The 13,795-nt window shown below is 50.7% G+C and overlaps 1 protein-coding gene across 4 annotated transcripts in view; it reads left to right on the top strand.

The window, feature by feature from the left end:
- The window catches only part of GAK (cyclin G associated kinase), a 1,908,861-nt gene that overhangs the window by 1,579,068 nt on the left and 315,998 nt on the right, over positions 1–13,795 (top strand). For 2 of the 4 annotated variants that reach the window (XM_086961822.1, XM_086961820.1), the window contains exon 23: positions 4,898–5,029. In XM_086961822.1, coding sequence (XP_086817948.1) covers positions 4,898–5,029 — 132 coding nt within the window. Of the gene's footprint in view, positions 1–4,897; positions 5,036–13,795 lie in introns of all 4 variants that reach the window. The other 2 variants (XM_086961821.1, XM_086961818.1) reach the window with 1 other exon arrangement.

The raw sequence follows: 13,795 nt of genomic DNA, 5'->3' as shown, positions 1-13,795 counted from the left end.
GGGGCTGCGGTCTCTCAACACTGCCTGCCTTTTGGGCCGTTATACCCACTCTCTGTGGGATACGGTTGCGGAGGTGCTGCTGCAGTGCCTGGTGGAGGCCCGGGCAAAGCTCTACCAAGCCCTAGCAGAAGGGCGGGATGCAGCACACTATTCGATACGGTGTGGACTCGATACCACGGACTCGCTGGGTAGAGCGATTGCAACGACAGTGGCGGTTCGCCGCCTCGCCTGGCTGAGGTCCGCTAACTTTTAGGGGGATGTCCAAGCCACCATCATGGACATGCCTTTTGATGGCCGTCGCCTCTTTGGCGACAAGGCGGACAGTGCACTGCAGCGTTTCAAGGACTCAAGGGCTACGCCCAAGTCCTTGGGCCTCGGCCAACGCCAGCAAACTTCAGCTTTTCGCCCCTTTCGTGGCCAAGGAAGGGGCGCCCTCACATGTCCATCTAGCCAAGGCCACAGAACCAACCTCAAGGCGGTCGCAGACGTGGTAACCGCTGTGGCGTTGCCGGGGGACAACCGCATGGTCAGACCACATCCGCCCCCGCAGCATCTGCCTCAAAGCCTTCCTAGTCCGAGCTTTCAGGCCCATTCGATGCCAGTGGGGGGCAGGGTTCGCCATCACCTCCTCCACTGGCGTACCATCACATCAGACACGTGAGTGCTGCAAGTCGTCCGAAGGGGCTACTCCCTCCCCTTCGAGTCAACCCCTCCAGCCATGCCACCGCAGTACCACCGCATGTCGAGGGATCACTTGCAACCTCTGCAGGAGGAAGTTATGGCCCTCTTGGCCAAGAAGGCCATCGAGCGCGCTCCTGGGCCGGAAGTAGGACGTTGTTGCTACTCCCACTACTTTCTGATACCCAAGAAGGGCAAAGGAGGCCTACGCCCTATCTTGGACCTCAGGAGCGTCAACGGCTTCCTCCGGAAGGAGAAGTTCAAGATGCTGACTTTAGCTCAGGTCCTTGCAGGCCCTGGACCCTGGAAACTGGATGGTAGCGTTGGACTTGCAGGACGAATATTTCCATATCCCGGCCCACCGGCGTTACTTGTGGTTCACGGTAGGCCATGAGCACTTTCAGTTTATCATGCTCCCCTTTAGCCATACCAGCGCCCCTCGGGTGTTCACGAAAGTGATGGCGGTGGTCGCAGCTCATCTGCGCAGATCAGGGGTTCCAGTCCCCTATCTCGACGACTGGTTGTTGAAGGCGGACTCGCCCCAGACAGTTGTCAGCCACCTCCAGACTACAGTTGACCTCGTGCCCCTGCTGGGGTTCTCCATCAATGTGCAGAAGTCACACCTATGCCCCTCTCAAAAGCTCCTCTTCATCGGAGCTGTTCTGGACTCAGCGCAGTTTCGGGTTTATCCTCCCGAACAGCGGGTTCGGGATATTCAAGCTCTGATTCCGATTTTTTAGCCTTTATCCCGAGTCTGTCAGGTTGACGCTGTGACTCCTGGGGATGATGGCCTCCTGCATCCTTCTGGGGCATCATGCCCATTGGCGGATGCGGGCTCTGCAGTGGGACCTGAAGTTTCAGTGGGCCCAGCATCAGGGCAACCTGTCCGACCACGTCCGAATCTCGGAGGGCGCTGCGAGACAGTTGCAGTGGTGGCTCACGGACCACGATTGGGTCAGCGGCAGATCCCTCTCCCTACTCCTACTGGAACACGTAGTAGTGACAGATGCGTCCCTCCTGGGCTGGTGAGGCCACATGGGAGAGGCGGAGGTCAGAGGCCTCTGGCCTCCGTCGGAGTCCCGCGCACCACATCAACATTCTGGAGCTGCGGCCGATCCGACTTGTACTGAAGGCATTCCTTCCCTCTGTCCGGGGAAGTGTAGTGCAGGCGTTCACAACCAACACCACTGCCATGGGGTACTGCAAAAACAGGGTGGGTGGGGTCGTGGACCCTTTGTCAGGAGGCTCTGCGCCTCTGGACATGGTTGGAACGCCAGGGCATCACCCTGGTGGTTCAGCACCTGGTAGGTTCCCTGAACGCCAGGGCGGACAAACTCAGCCGTCGTTGCATGATGGATCACGAATGGCGTCTGAACTCAGACGTGGCGCATGGTCTCTTTCAGCAGTGGGGAGAGCCTTGGTTAGATCTATTCGCCTCCGAAGAGAACGCGCAATGCCATCAGTTCTGCGCGTTGGAGTTTCCAAGGCGGCACTCGCTCGGAGACGCTTTTTGTCGCGAGTGGAGTGGAGTGGAGTTGCGGTGTGTTGTACTCCTTTCCGCCTATACCACTTCTGCCCAGAGTGCTGAAGAAGATCTGGCGCAACCGGGCCCAAGTCATCCTTGTGGCTCCAGACTTGGCACGAAGATACTGGTATCCCGAGCTACTCAGCATGTTAGTCGAACCCCCGATTCGTCTTCCTCTTCAGGAGGACCTTCTGTCGCAGCAGCATTGGACGGTCCTCCACCCGAACCTGTCCAGTCTCCACCTCCATGTGTGGAGATTGAGCAGCGACAGTTGAGGCCATTTGCATAGCCTCCTGAAGTCTGTGATGTGATTCTGGCAGCCAGGCGTCCCTCCACGAAATCGGTATACGCCTGCAGGTGGAACAAATGTGTGGCATGGTGCACAGCAAAGGCTGAGGATCCACTCTCTGCCCCCCTTTTAGAGGTTCTCCTCTTTTTTCTTTCTCTTGCCCAGCAAGGCTCTGCTCTGGGCACTATCAAATGCTACCTCTCTGCTAATTCAGCCTTCTTGAGGCTTCCTGATCAGCCTTCTCTTTTCAAGTCCCCTGTAGTACATAGATTCTTGAAAGGCATCACGCACATGTTTCCTCCTGTTCCTTTCGTGATGCCTCAGTGGGATTTGAACCTTGTTCTAGCCTATTTGATGTGCGCTCCTTTCGAGCCACTTCACAATTGCCCTCTTCGTCTTATGACTTTTAAGACTGTATTCCTTTTTGCCATCTCCTCTGCCTGGAAGGTGAGTGAGCTCCAGGCTCTATCTTCTAAACCTCCTTTCCTCTCTGTACATCCGGACAAAGTTGTCTTGAGAACTCGTCCGTCTTTCCTGCCCAAGGTGGTTACACTCTTCCATATCGGGCAGTCCATCACCTTGCCCACCTTCTTTCCGCCTCCGCATCCCTCGAAAGAGGAAGAGAGGCTACACCGTCCGGACCCGAAACGTGCGCTCTCCTTCTATCTAGACCACACACGCCAGTTCCGGGTGGACGACCAGCTCTTTGTTGGTTACGTGGGCGCCTAGAAGGGACAGGCGTTGCACAAACTGACCATTTCTCGATGGGTCGTCTTGTGCATCAAGGTCTGTTACTCTTTGGCGAAAAAGGAGCCTTCCATTGGGCTGAGGGCCCATTCCACTCAGCCCACAGCGGCTACTACTGCCCTGCGTCGGGGAGTCCCCTTGCAGGACATCTGTCAGGCAGCTACGTGGGCCTCGCTGCACCCGTTTGGTAGTCACTACTGCCTGGACAGCCAAGTCCGGAGAGACGGCTTTTTCGGCCGTTCCGATCTCCAGGACTTTATGGTGTGATCTTGGTTCGCAGACCCACCACCGGGGTTGGTATTGCTGGGGTATCTATTCTAAGGTAAGGAATCTAACACTAACCTTTTTCTTTCAGATGCACAAGTTACTTACCTTCGGTAGCGATATATCTGTAAGAAACAGTAGTTAGTGTTAGATTCCTTACTGCCCCACCCATCCTCCACGTTCTGCGAACCGATATCTAGGGTTAAGGTATTTCCCTTTGAAGACCCTAGTTTATGGCACCAGTGTCGGTCTCTGGCATGGTTTTGCGTTCCTGGCGCAGAAAGCTATGTACAAAAACTGACGTCAGCGCGCGAGGGCGGCGTCTAAGTACTCCGACGACGTCATCCCGGCAATCACAATGCCGAAGATGGACGCGGAGCCGCAGACGCCGCCTACCGACTCGCAGGGGTACTGCTACGCAAAACTTTCCGGATCCAGTCTGACGCCTGGGGATATTCTAAGGTAAGGAATCTATCTCTAACTACTGTTTCTTACAGATATATCGTTACCAAAGGTAAGTAACTTGTGCTTTATGAAACATAATCTTGCTGGAGCTTGCCATGTCGGTTTTTCCACTCTCAAATTTGTACATGCAGACTCGAATGAAATGCAGACACAAACAAGCATGCAAACACACAGGCAAAAGAATGCAAATGAAAAATTAATATGTAAAATATAGTAAGGTTTTGTTTCACTGTATATCTGAGAGTGTCTGGTGCTGTGCTTGTATAAGTGTGTTTAGCTGGATGTGTGTGTTTGTCTCTAAGTGGTGCATGTATATATGCATGTATATTTTTGTCATTCAATCTTGGGCAGTAGCAACTTTGTAAGTCTGTGTGTGTCTGTGTGAATAGGAGCGTGCTCCTACTTTATTCCTGTGTTGGTTGGTTAAGGCCTGTGTTCAATTGTGTCAATGTCTGTTTGTGCCTGTGTTTGCGTTCTTAATATGCGTGTGCATGTGTGTTTATTGGTGTGGTTGTTTTGGTTGTAGTGATCTGGTGGCAAACCTGTAAGAGAATTGGAGAACACCCTGGAAAAGGTCACTCCACCCAACTACTTTAGTGAGTAAAGAGGTTCAAAGAGATTGTGTTGTAGTGTTACTAAAAGTACAAGCATTGTCAAATTGGTGACGGATAAACATCACACACAAAATATATGTTGTGAACAGAGAAAATAGCTTAAGCTTATAGTACTGATAACATCCTCAGCAGTTATCAGTATTGTTATACAGCAAAGAATCTGCATAATTGCAAAATTAAAAGTAAATCTAAGTGTCATAATAAGTGTTTTCCCAAATGTTAGCCTTGCAGCTGTGTGGGTGAATTCCTCTCTTAAATGTGAAAACATTTCTGTCACTTAGACTTTTCTGATCATAAGTTAATTTTTTTTACTAGGTAATGTTTCAACTGAATCACATACAGTTGTTTCCTCTGCCGGTCATCCAGATCTGCTGAGTGGATGGGATTCATGGGAAGCATCATCTAATGTTGGCGACATAGGTGCTCCCCAACCTTTGAAGCCAACAGGTGAAGGTACAGTTTTACTTTTTGTCAGAAAACTTATTGTATGTGCCTACCAGAAATTGTGTACATAATCGAACAACTTGAAGCATACGTATTTTAAAATATATAATTTTTCTTAACTGTCATCTGTAGTCATACCATTTGATAAATTAACAGAAGTAGATTGCTTGCAGAGTTTATATTTCTCAAACAAAAACGTGATAGAACAGCTGTAGAAATTATTTCAAAACATGAGCATGGTTTGTGTTGTTTGGGCTAAGCAGATGAGCTTTGTATTTGTCAGTGCCATTAGATATGATTATAATTTTGGATGTATTACTACCAATGCTTTAGTCTTGAGGTGCAAAGATAATGGGACATCAATCCGTTATCCTTCGTTTCTAAAGGCTACTTCTTCCACAGGGGTCGGCACTATCACCGATACGGTTCAATTTGTTCCTAGAACCCTTGGCAAATGCTCTGAATGCCGCACACATCCTCTTCCATATGTATGTGGATGACACTCAACTCTATCTGAAAATGACCTCCTCTGAAGACTTTGTCTCACTCAACTCGACCCTTTTGAATACTCAAAACTGGCTAACTGACAACCCCCTCATGTTCATTACCTCCCAAACGGAATTCCTCCTCATTGCTCCACCTAATCACACCCCAAAGATCGACCACTGGCTGAAACATCTTACGGCCTTCAACTGCACTCCCCGCATTATCGACTCTAGGATATCCTTTGAAATCACACTGGAAAAGGACCTGAGCATGCAGAATCATGTTAGCAATTCAAGTAAGAGGGCTAAACACCAGATGAACACCCTAAGGAAGTTAAAACCTTTCCTGCCACAAGATGACTTCAAGATGGTGGTGGAAGCTCTGGTGCTGCCTAGGCTAGTTTAAGGTAGTTCTAAGCTCAGTGGTCTTCCCAAATATAGCTTGGCCCCTCTAAAATCATCAATTAGTGCATCGGCTAGACTGCTAACTGGTTCAAAGAGAATCGAGCACATCTTCCCAGCCCTCTAATCCCTAAACTAGCTGCCATACGAGAAAAGAATACATCTAAAAATGGCCTGCTTGATTCACAAAGCCCTACATCTCAAGACTCCCATGTATCTGGCTAAAAACGTAGAACTGTCTGGATGTTGCAGACAGTCAAGAAGTGCAAGCTCATGGCTCTTAAAAGCACAGATCTTTCACAAAATGAGAAAGAGTCATGGAGCCTTCTCAGTCGCTGCCCCAAAGATCTGGAACTCTCTTCCTCCGGAAGTCTGACCAATTTCTTCCACGGCTACGTTCAAAAAGGAAGTAAAAAAAATCCTAATTGCTAAGTTCCTGCCTTAAACAGCTCTGGCCCACTGCTCATTGATTACCTCCTGATTGACAATGAGAGTACTGGACACTTTTAATCCCAGTACTCGCCTGCCATGCTAATTTATGTACGTAGATTATCAAATTTTTTTTACCCATGGTCTGTATCCCACATACCTTCACTATTTTGCACAAGTATTTTGTTGTATTATGTTTACTCTTGTAATACCTGCCCAAAATGTAAAGCACTCTGATACCCACCTGGGTCTAGTTCGCACTATATAAAACTTTTAAAATAAATAAAACTAATAATAAATGCAGATTCGAGGGCGGAGCTACGCGAGCGTCTAAGATGGCCGCGTAGGCCAGTAGCTCTGTGTGCCCCGCTCCTCGCCCGCATCAACCTGCAATTATCCTGTAGCACCAATTAGTGCATCTTCTAGCGGAAGGAAAGCGGTCCATGTGGGTGCCGCTCTGACCCCGCTGCGTCGCTGGGTGCCTCTGCAGTGTGCCCGCCAAGTTTGGGCCTCCACCTTGCTCAGCGCCGGGGACTAGAGTGCAGCGGCGGCCGGCCCTGAGTGGATCAACATCAGCTGCCCGCTCCGGAGGTTTCCGGCTACGCTTGCCCCGGGTCGGGCGGGAGGCCAGGAGACTCTCGATAGGCCTGTGGTACAGCCTCGGACACAGGATTGAACCCGTGGGGAGCCGGAGGAAGACCTGGCTGTTTCTCCCCCACCCTGGAGTGGACTCTATTGGAATATGCGGTGAGACCTGCGATAAGACTGTTTGGCTGGCAGGGAACACGGATGTAGCAGTCACCCGGGTGGACTCTCCTGAGTTTTGTGGACGCCCCCGGGTGGGGGGTGGGTTGGTGGGCTCTAGACCCGTGCCTGGTTGTGGGGTGGCATGCAGGGCGGCACTTTGGGAACTCTGCTGCCCCGTGTCCTGAGTTGTCCCCGCGGCGGATCCGGGGTCTGTGGGTGCCAGATAGGGGCCGCCCGCCCATATATTGGAGGCCAGCGCCGAGGTGCGGCGACCTTGTTGGGGCAGGGCCGGATTGGCGGTGATACCTTGGATCTGCCTGCGGTCCAATGGTCGTGACTGGGGAGCTGAACCACTTCTTGGTGAGGTACCGAGTTTCATCGTGTTCAGCTCTGCGGAGCAGACTGTTGGTGTCTAGTTGACTCTTGGTGACTGTGGTACCGTGGCACCCGTTGTGGTCTCCTGGGGTACCCACGTGCTGCGGGTGATACAGACAGTGGTGGTGTCTGGTGGTCGGCCCTCGGTGTGCTGCCAGCGGGAGGAACTCTGCACGGCAACAGGCATCCGTGACCTCTCCCCGCTATACCCGATTCACGGTGGAGTCGAGCAATCTTCTAACTTGGGATACTTGCCTATTTGGTCTGGTGGTGGATCGTGACACCAGGGTTGTCTCACATCAGGGAGGACCACTGGGCCTGCACCAGCTGTGGTAATAGAGGTCCTCCCGACATTCATCGTTGCTGCTGCGGTGGGGGTGGTCTGTTCCCCTCGGATACAGACATATGATGGTGGCACGATCCGAGGGTGAGAAACCCCTGGCCAGGGGATCAAAGGGAGCCCGCTCCATCCAATCTAACAAACTAGACAGGTACACGCAGCCCAGGGGCTCGCCTTCCGGCTCGGGGCGGGCGCTGGATGGCCATAAGGACTCCTCGGATTCTGCGGCGGATCCCACGCTGAAGGATGTGATGGCTGCGATAGATGGGGTCAGGACCTCCCTCGGGCAGCAGATGCAGTCGCTGGATCATAAATTAGATACTGTGTCTATTGAAGTAAACCTGATACGGGCTGACCTCACCAAAACCAGTGAGAAGGTAAAATCTCTGGATGTCAAAACCGCTAGCCTGATTGATGATGTGTTGCAGCTGCAGCAGGATGTTCGTGCTCCTCAGGCCTCCAGGGATCTGGCAAATCGTAAACTTGATGAATATGAAGGGCAGGTTCGTAGGAACAACCTACGTATAATCGGTGTCCCGGAGAAAGCTGAAGGGTTGGCCCCTGATCTCTTTATCGAAGACATTATCCTCAACCATCTGAAACCAAAGGGGCTTGGAAACTTCTTCACGATAGAATGTGCACACAGAATACCTGGCGCCCGACCAAGATCGGGAGCCCCCCGCGTCCGTTGATTGCGCGGGTGCTTAACTTCAGAGACAGAGATGCTATCCTGCAGGCCTCCAGTTCTGGGGGTCCCCTGAACTACGAGAATTCCACCATCACCTTTTTCCCAGACTTTACTCAGATAGTCCAGAGGCAGCGGCAGGGTTTCCTTTGAGTCAAAAAGCCGCTCCGAGATAGAGGCTTGAAATATGCAATGTTGTATCCGGCCAAGCTGCGAGTTGAGGCCGCGGGGAACGTGTGGTTCTTAGACAACCCTGAAATTGCTTCGGACTGGCTTGAGAGTCTTTCCCCCAGGAGGAGGTCCGAGATGGTGGTGGTGATGACGTACCTGGAACACCGGAACGGGAATGATAAATATAGCTGTGGCCCAAGCGGCGCGAGCTTGTGGAGAGAGAGACCATTCACAAGACATTCTCTTAGAGCGACCCCTTCAGAACTGTTAATTGTGTCAGGTGCAAATATGATTTCTTGGGCGGGGGTGTGGGGTTCTGGCGTTCACCTCAGATCTACATTTAGATAGTTGGTTAGTTAGAGCATGGGGCGACAGGCACACTGCGAATTGGGGGTTGGCGAATGCCACGAGCAGGGCTGTAGGGTGGGGGGCGGCGGAAAGGGAATGTTGTTGTGTTGTTGTGGATTTTTTTCCTTTTATTTTTCTTTACGTCAGGTGATGGTAATGCTGTGGAATGGCTGATACATGGGTTAAATGGCACAGAGTAGTTGAGGGATGGTCAACCAGCTAATTAGGAGACACTCCCCTGACGTAGTTTTGCTGCAGGAGATGCACCTAGTCGGTAACAAATGTATGGCCCTCCATAAAGGGGGGTATAAATTGGTGGCACACGCTGGGTTCACCACTGGTTCTAGGTGGGTCGGGATTTCAAGAATTCTTTCCCCCTGTCTTTGCAGGCCACATGGTTGGATCGAAGAGGCGGATACACGGGAGTGTCGGGTCAAGTGGAGGGAAAGGCGGTCACATTTTTATCTGTATGCGTACCTCCAGGCCTTTAGGCCGATTCATTTGAGTGCAGTCTTTCTCATGCTGCCCCTTGGCAGTCTAGTCCTGGGAGGTGACTTCAATTCAGTATTGGATGGGGTGATGGATCGTCGCCCACCGCGAGCGCTTAGACAATCACAGAGATGGCTTTCAGACTTCCTTGATACGCTTGGGTTGGTTGACAGCTGGCGGATACGTAATCCTACATTGATGCATTTCACTCATATTTCAGCAGCACACAGTAGCCTGTCTAGGCGGGACTATCTGTTGCTGCCCACGGCGATGGCAGCCACGATTCAGGAGGTGAAGTATCTAGGTAGAGGTATCTCTGATCACTCCCCACTGTGGCTGTAGCTTGCCCTCGGTCGGCAGGCCATAGGTAGGATAGCTCCTATTAGCGCCTGCCAGTTAAAAGACCCGGCTGTCAAGAAACAGGTGCTCCAGATATTGTACAGATATTTCCAGGAGAATGTGGGGTCAGTTGACTCGGCTCAGTCCCTTTGGGAAGCATACAAAACAGTAGTGAGGGGGGAGGTCCTTTCTTTAGTGGCAGGGAAGAATAAGAAAAGTCAGGCAGAGGTTGCCCAGAAAGAGAGTGAGGTCATACTTCTGGAGGGGGGTATTGCCAGGTCGAGCACGCCTGCGGAGCTTCACCTTCTGAGACTCCGACAGGAGGAATATCAAAGCCTGGGGAGAGATAGAGCGATTGCTCAGAATAAAGCTGTACAGAGCCGTATATATGAGCATGGGGATAAAGCCGGTAAACTAATCGCGTGGCTCAAGCACGGAAGCGGGCGTCCAGCTTGTACCAGAATTAGAGGGCGAACACTCGCGCAATATTACGGAGCCGCAGGAGGTGGCAGACGAATTTGCAAGGCACTATCAGATGGTCTACACCGCTGGTAGCGCCCTCACGGGGGCTGAGAATAGCGAAATGGTTAGAAACATTGTAATGCCGAGTTTGTCGGAGGAGAACAGGAGCTATCTTGATTCTCCGTTCTCTGACGATGAAGTTGCACAGGCTATCAGGCAGTTAAAGTCGGGGAAAGCGACCGGCCCTAACAGGATACCTATCGAGCTGTACAAGTTAAATGCCAATAGACTTGCTCCACATGTCCGAGCCATGTTTCTGGAGAACAGGGAGGAGGGTCAGTGGCCATTATTGTGGTCATACATAAAGGGGGTAAACCCACGACACAATGTTCCTCATATAGGCCTATCTCGCTCCTTAACGCAGAGCCCAAACTATTAGTGAAACTCCTTGCCACTCGGCTAATCAAGGTGATCACGACATTGGTTCACCCAGACCAATCCGGCTTCATGACCCGTTGCAACACCGCGTTGAATCTGCGTAGGCTCCATGGTGTCCTCGGGGCTCCTCGAAAATCCATGAGCCAACAGTACTGGTCTCATTGGACGCCACAATGGCCTTTGATAGGGTGGAATGGAATTACTTATTTGCGGTCTTGGCGAAGTTGGGTGTTGGGAGTGAATTCATTGGCTGGGTTCGGCTATTATATGCGGAACTCCTTGCTAGAGTGGTCGTCAACAACTGTAAGTCCAGTGACTTTCCGCTGGGAAGGGGCACGAGGCAGGGATGCCCGATGTCCTCATTGCTTTTTGCGCTCGCAATGGAGCCTTTGGCGGCTTGGGTCAGATGGGACAGGTTGATTCGTGGCATACGATGGACGCCTGACTGGGAAGATAAGATCTCGCTCTATGCGGATGATGTTTTACTTAATCTCACTAACCTCACTGCATCGTTATCCAATTTTTTTGATGTCTTGGCCATTTTTGGTAGGTACTCCGGATTGGCTATAAATTGGGCAAAGTCAGTACTCTTTGTCCTTGTTGGGGACCCGCCTGTGACCCCACAGTCGTGCCCAATTCAGATTGAGACAGTTGGGTTCAAATATTTAGGTATCTACATTAGGCTCGATTCGCAGCTGCGATACTCCAATAACCTACTTTCCACGTTGAGCAGGTGTAAGAAAGATGTGGAGCGCTGGAAGGCGCTCCCTCTGTCCTTGCTCCGGAGGGCCACTCTCTTCAAGATGATGGCTTTGCCTCGGTTCTTGTATGCTCTGCAAATCTCAATGGACCCTGTACCGGCTTCTAATTTCAAGGGGATTGAGTCTCTCCAGAGACAGCTCCTGTGGGACGGCCAACCCTGAATATCGTTCGCAAAGTTAACTCTCCCATGGCATGATGGTGGATTCGGACTCCCGGATTTGCGGAAATACTACTGGGCATCCCAGCTGGCCGCCGTAACAATATTATTTACGGACCTCCGGGTTATCCGGGATATGCCATGGACCGGGGTCAGGCCCCTGGTGGAATGCTGGATAATGTCCTATAAACTAGGCCCGGTAGGTTTCCACTGACGGGCCCAACCGCTCATGCAGTACAGGTGTGGCATGCGGCCTATGGATATTGAGGCTGGAAGGGCAGACTAACTTTGGCCACCCCACTACTGAACTCTGAGAGGCAGGGTAGTTTGTGGAGAACTAAGGGATTCGATAAATGGGACCTTATCGGCATCACTCAGATTAAATATGTATGGGCTAAAAATGCGGTACTTACATTAGAGTCCCTCAAGGAACTGTATAGTCTACATGATAACAAACATTACCGGTACCGGCAAGTGAGGCACGCTCTCACCACTCACGTCCCTAAAGATACGGTGCTACCGAAGGCATCGCCTCTGGAGGACCGTGTATTAGATGGGCATATTCCCAAGAAAAATATTTCTTTAATATATAGGAAATTGGTTAACATCATGGAGAACCCGATGGAGCCAGTAAGAGCTCAGTGGATTGCGGATGGGTTGGAATTGGATGATGAAGATTGGGTGGAGGCAGTTTCCTCCCAAAGGTACTGGCCATTCAGATGAGACTCCGCTTTGTTCAACTAAAGATTCTACATAGATCAAATATAACTGGGCCCCTTTGGTACGAATGGGACGGGGAGGGAATGGTGAGTGTAGGAGATATTGTGGAGATACTGGTACCCTAATGCATATTCTCTTGCACTGCGCGGTGATACAGGTTTTTTGGGCAAAACTCCCTGATGAGCTGGGAGAAGTTATGGGTGCTGAGATACGACCAGAGGCTCGTAGATGTCTGTTGAATGTTTGGGAGCTCACAGATCTAAACGTGTATCAGAAGCAATGGGTGACGCTGGCATACATGGTGGCCAAACGTAACATAGCACAGCTCTGGGGAGCCAGCAAGCCACCCTGAGTCTCTAAGTGGGCTGAAGACCTAGACTGGTGTAGGTTTAGAGAGAGATCGGTCTAGGTAGCCAGGGGTTGCCCGAAGAAGTGGGGGAAGATATGGGGGGCGTGGAATAAAGACCGAGGAGAGATCTGTGAACCACCTGCGCTAAGAATGGAACAGGAAGCGCTGGAATCGCCTTGACCCGAGTGTTAAATATTGCATGCATAATTCTGTACTTTGCCACGATGACTCATGTGATGAAACTATAAATGATCACCTGCAATTTCTTTTCTTTTTGTAATGTTTCTCCTTTGTTTCCTTAATAAAAAAGAGTTAAAAAAAATAACTGCAGATTCTTCCCCTTGTCCCTATTACCCAAGCATCATAATAGATGCTCAAACTTTAACAGCAGTATCCTGTGCACTGGTAGGTGGCATAGTGGCATAGTGCGGTCTCCACCAATGTCGTTCTTCTCAGGAAGTATCTAGCAGATCTGCGTATAAGCACCAACCATGTGCACTGATGTCAGTTCCTTTCTTTCCATGCCTTTAGACCCAGATCCAGAGCTTCTCCTTGGTCTTCAAGACTTAAAATTTGATAAAACTTTACTAGAATGCAAGGAATAATATCACGCCTTCAAAACGACGGCTCAATCTGTATAGTTACTGCCACAAATAGATGTCTGTGTCCAACCATCACAAACCGTTTCTTTGATGCATGAGGTAGAGCTGGACTCCAGGTCCTGGGATGACTATGTCCAGATAAACCTGAATGTCATACAGGCAAAATCTAATGTCACCAAACAAAAGAAGTTTCCACAACACAACCAATCGAAGCCAAATTGGGAGTCGAGTTTGTGGAGTCGATCCCACGGTAGATCATCATTGCAGTCAGTCTTTCGATAAGTCCAAGAGTGAGCATAAAAAGTCGAAGCGGGAATTAGACCCGCCCCATCACTCTAGACTCCAGCGAGCACGCAAAGGCATCCTGGTCTCTCTCGCCCGATTTCCACCTGAGTCAATTGTGAGTGTAGTCCTGGTACACCCTAAGTTTATAGGTCAGTTGGAAGAGTTGCAGTTAGCAGAGTGTTGT

This window comes from Lissotriton vulgaris, chromosome 3_1, assembly GCF_964263255.1.
Source record: "Lissotriton vulgaris chromosome 3_1, aLisVul1.2, whole genome shotgun sequence".
NCBI classification, from domain to species: domain Eukaryota; kingdom Metazoa; phylum Chordata; class Amphibia; order Caudata; family Salamandridae; genus Lissotriton; species Lissotriton vulgaris.
This window is presented reverse-complemented; position numbering and strand designations above follow the sequence as displayed.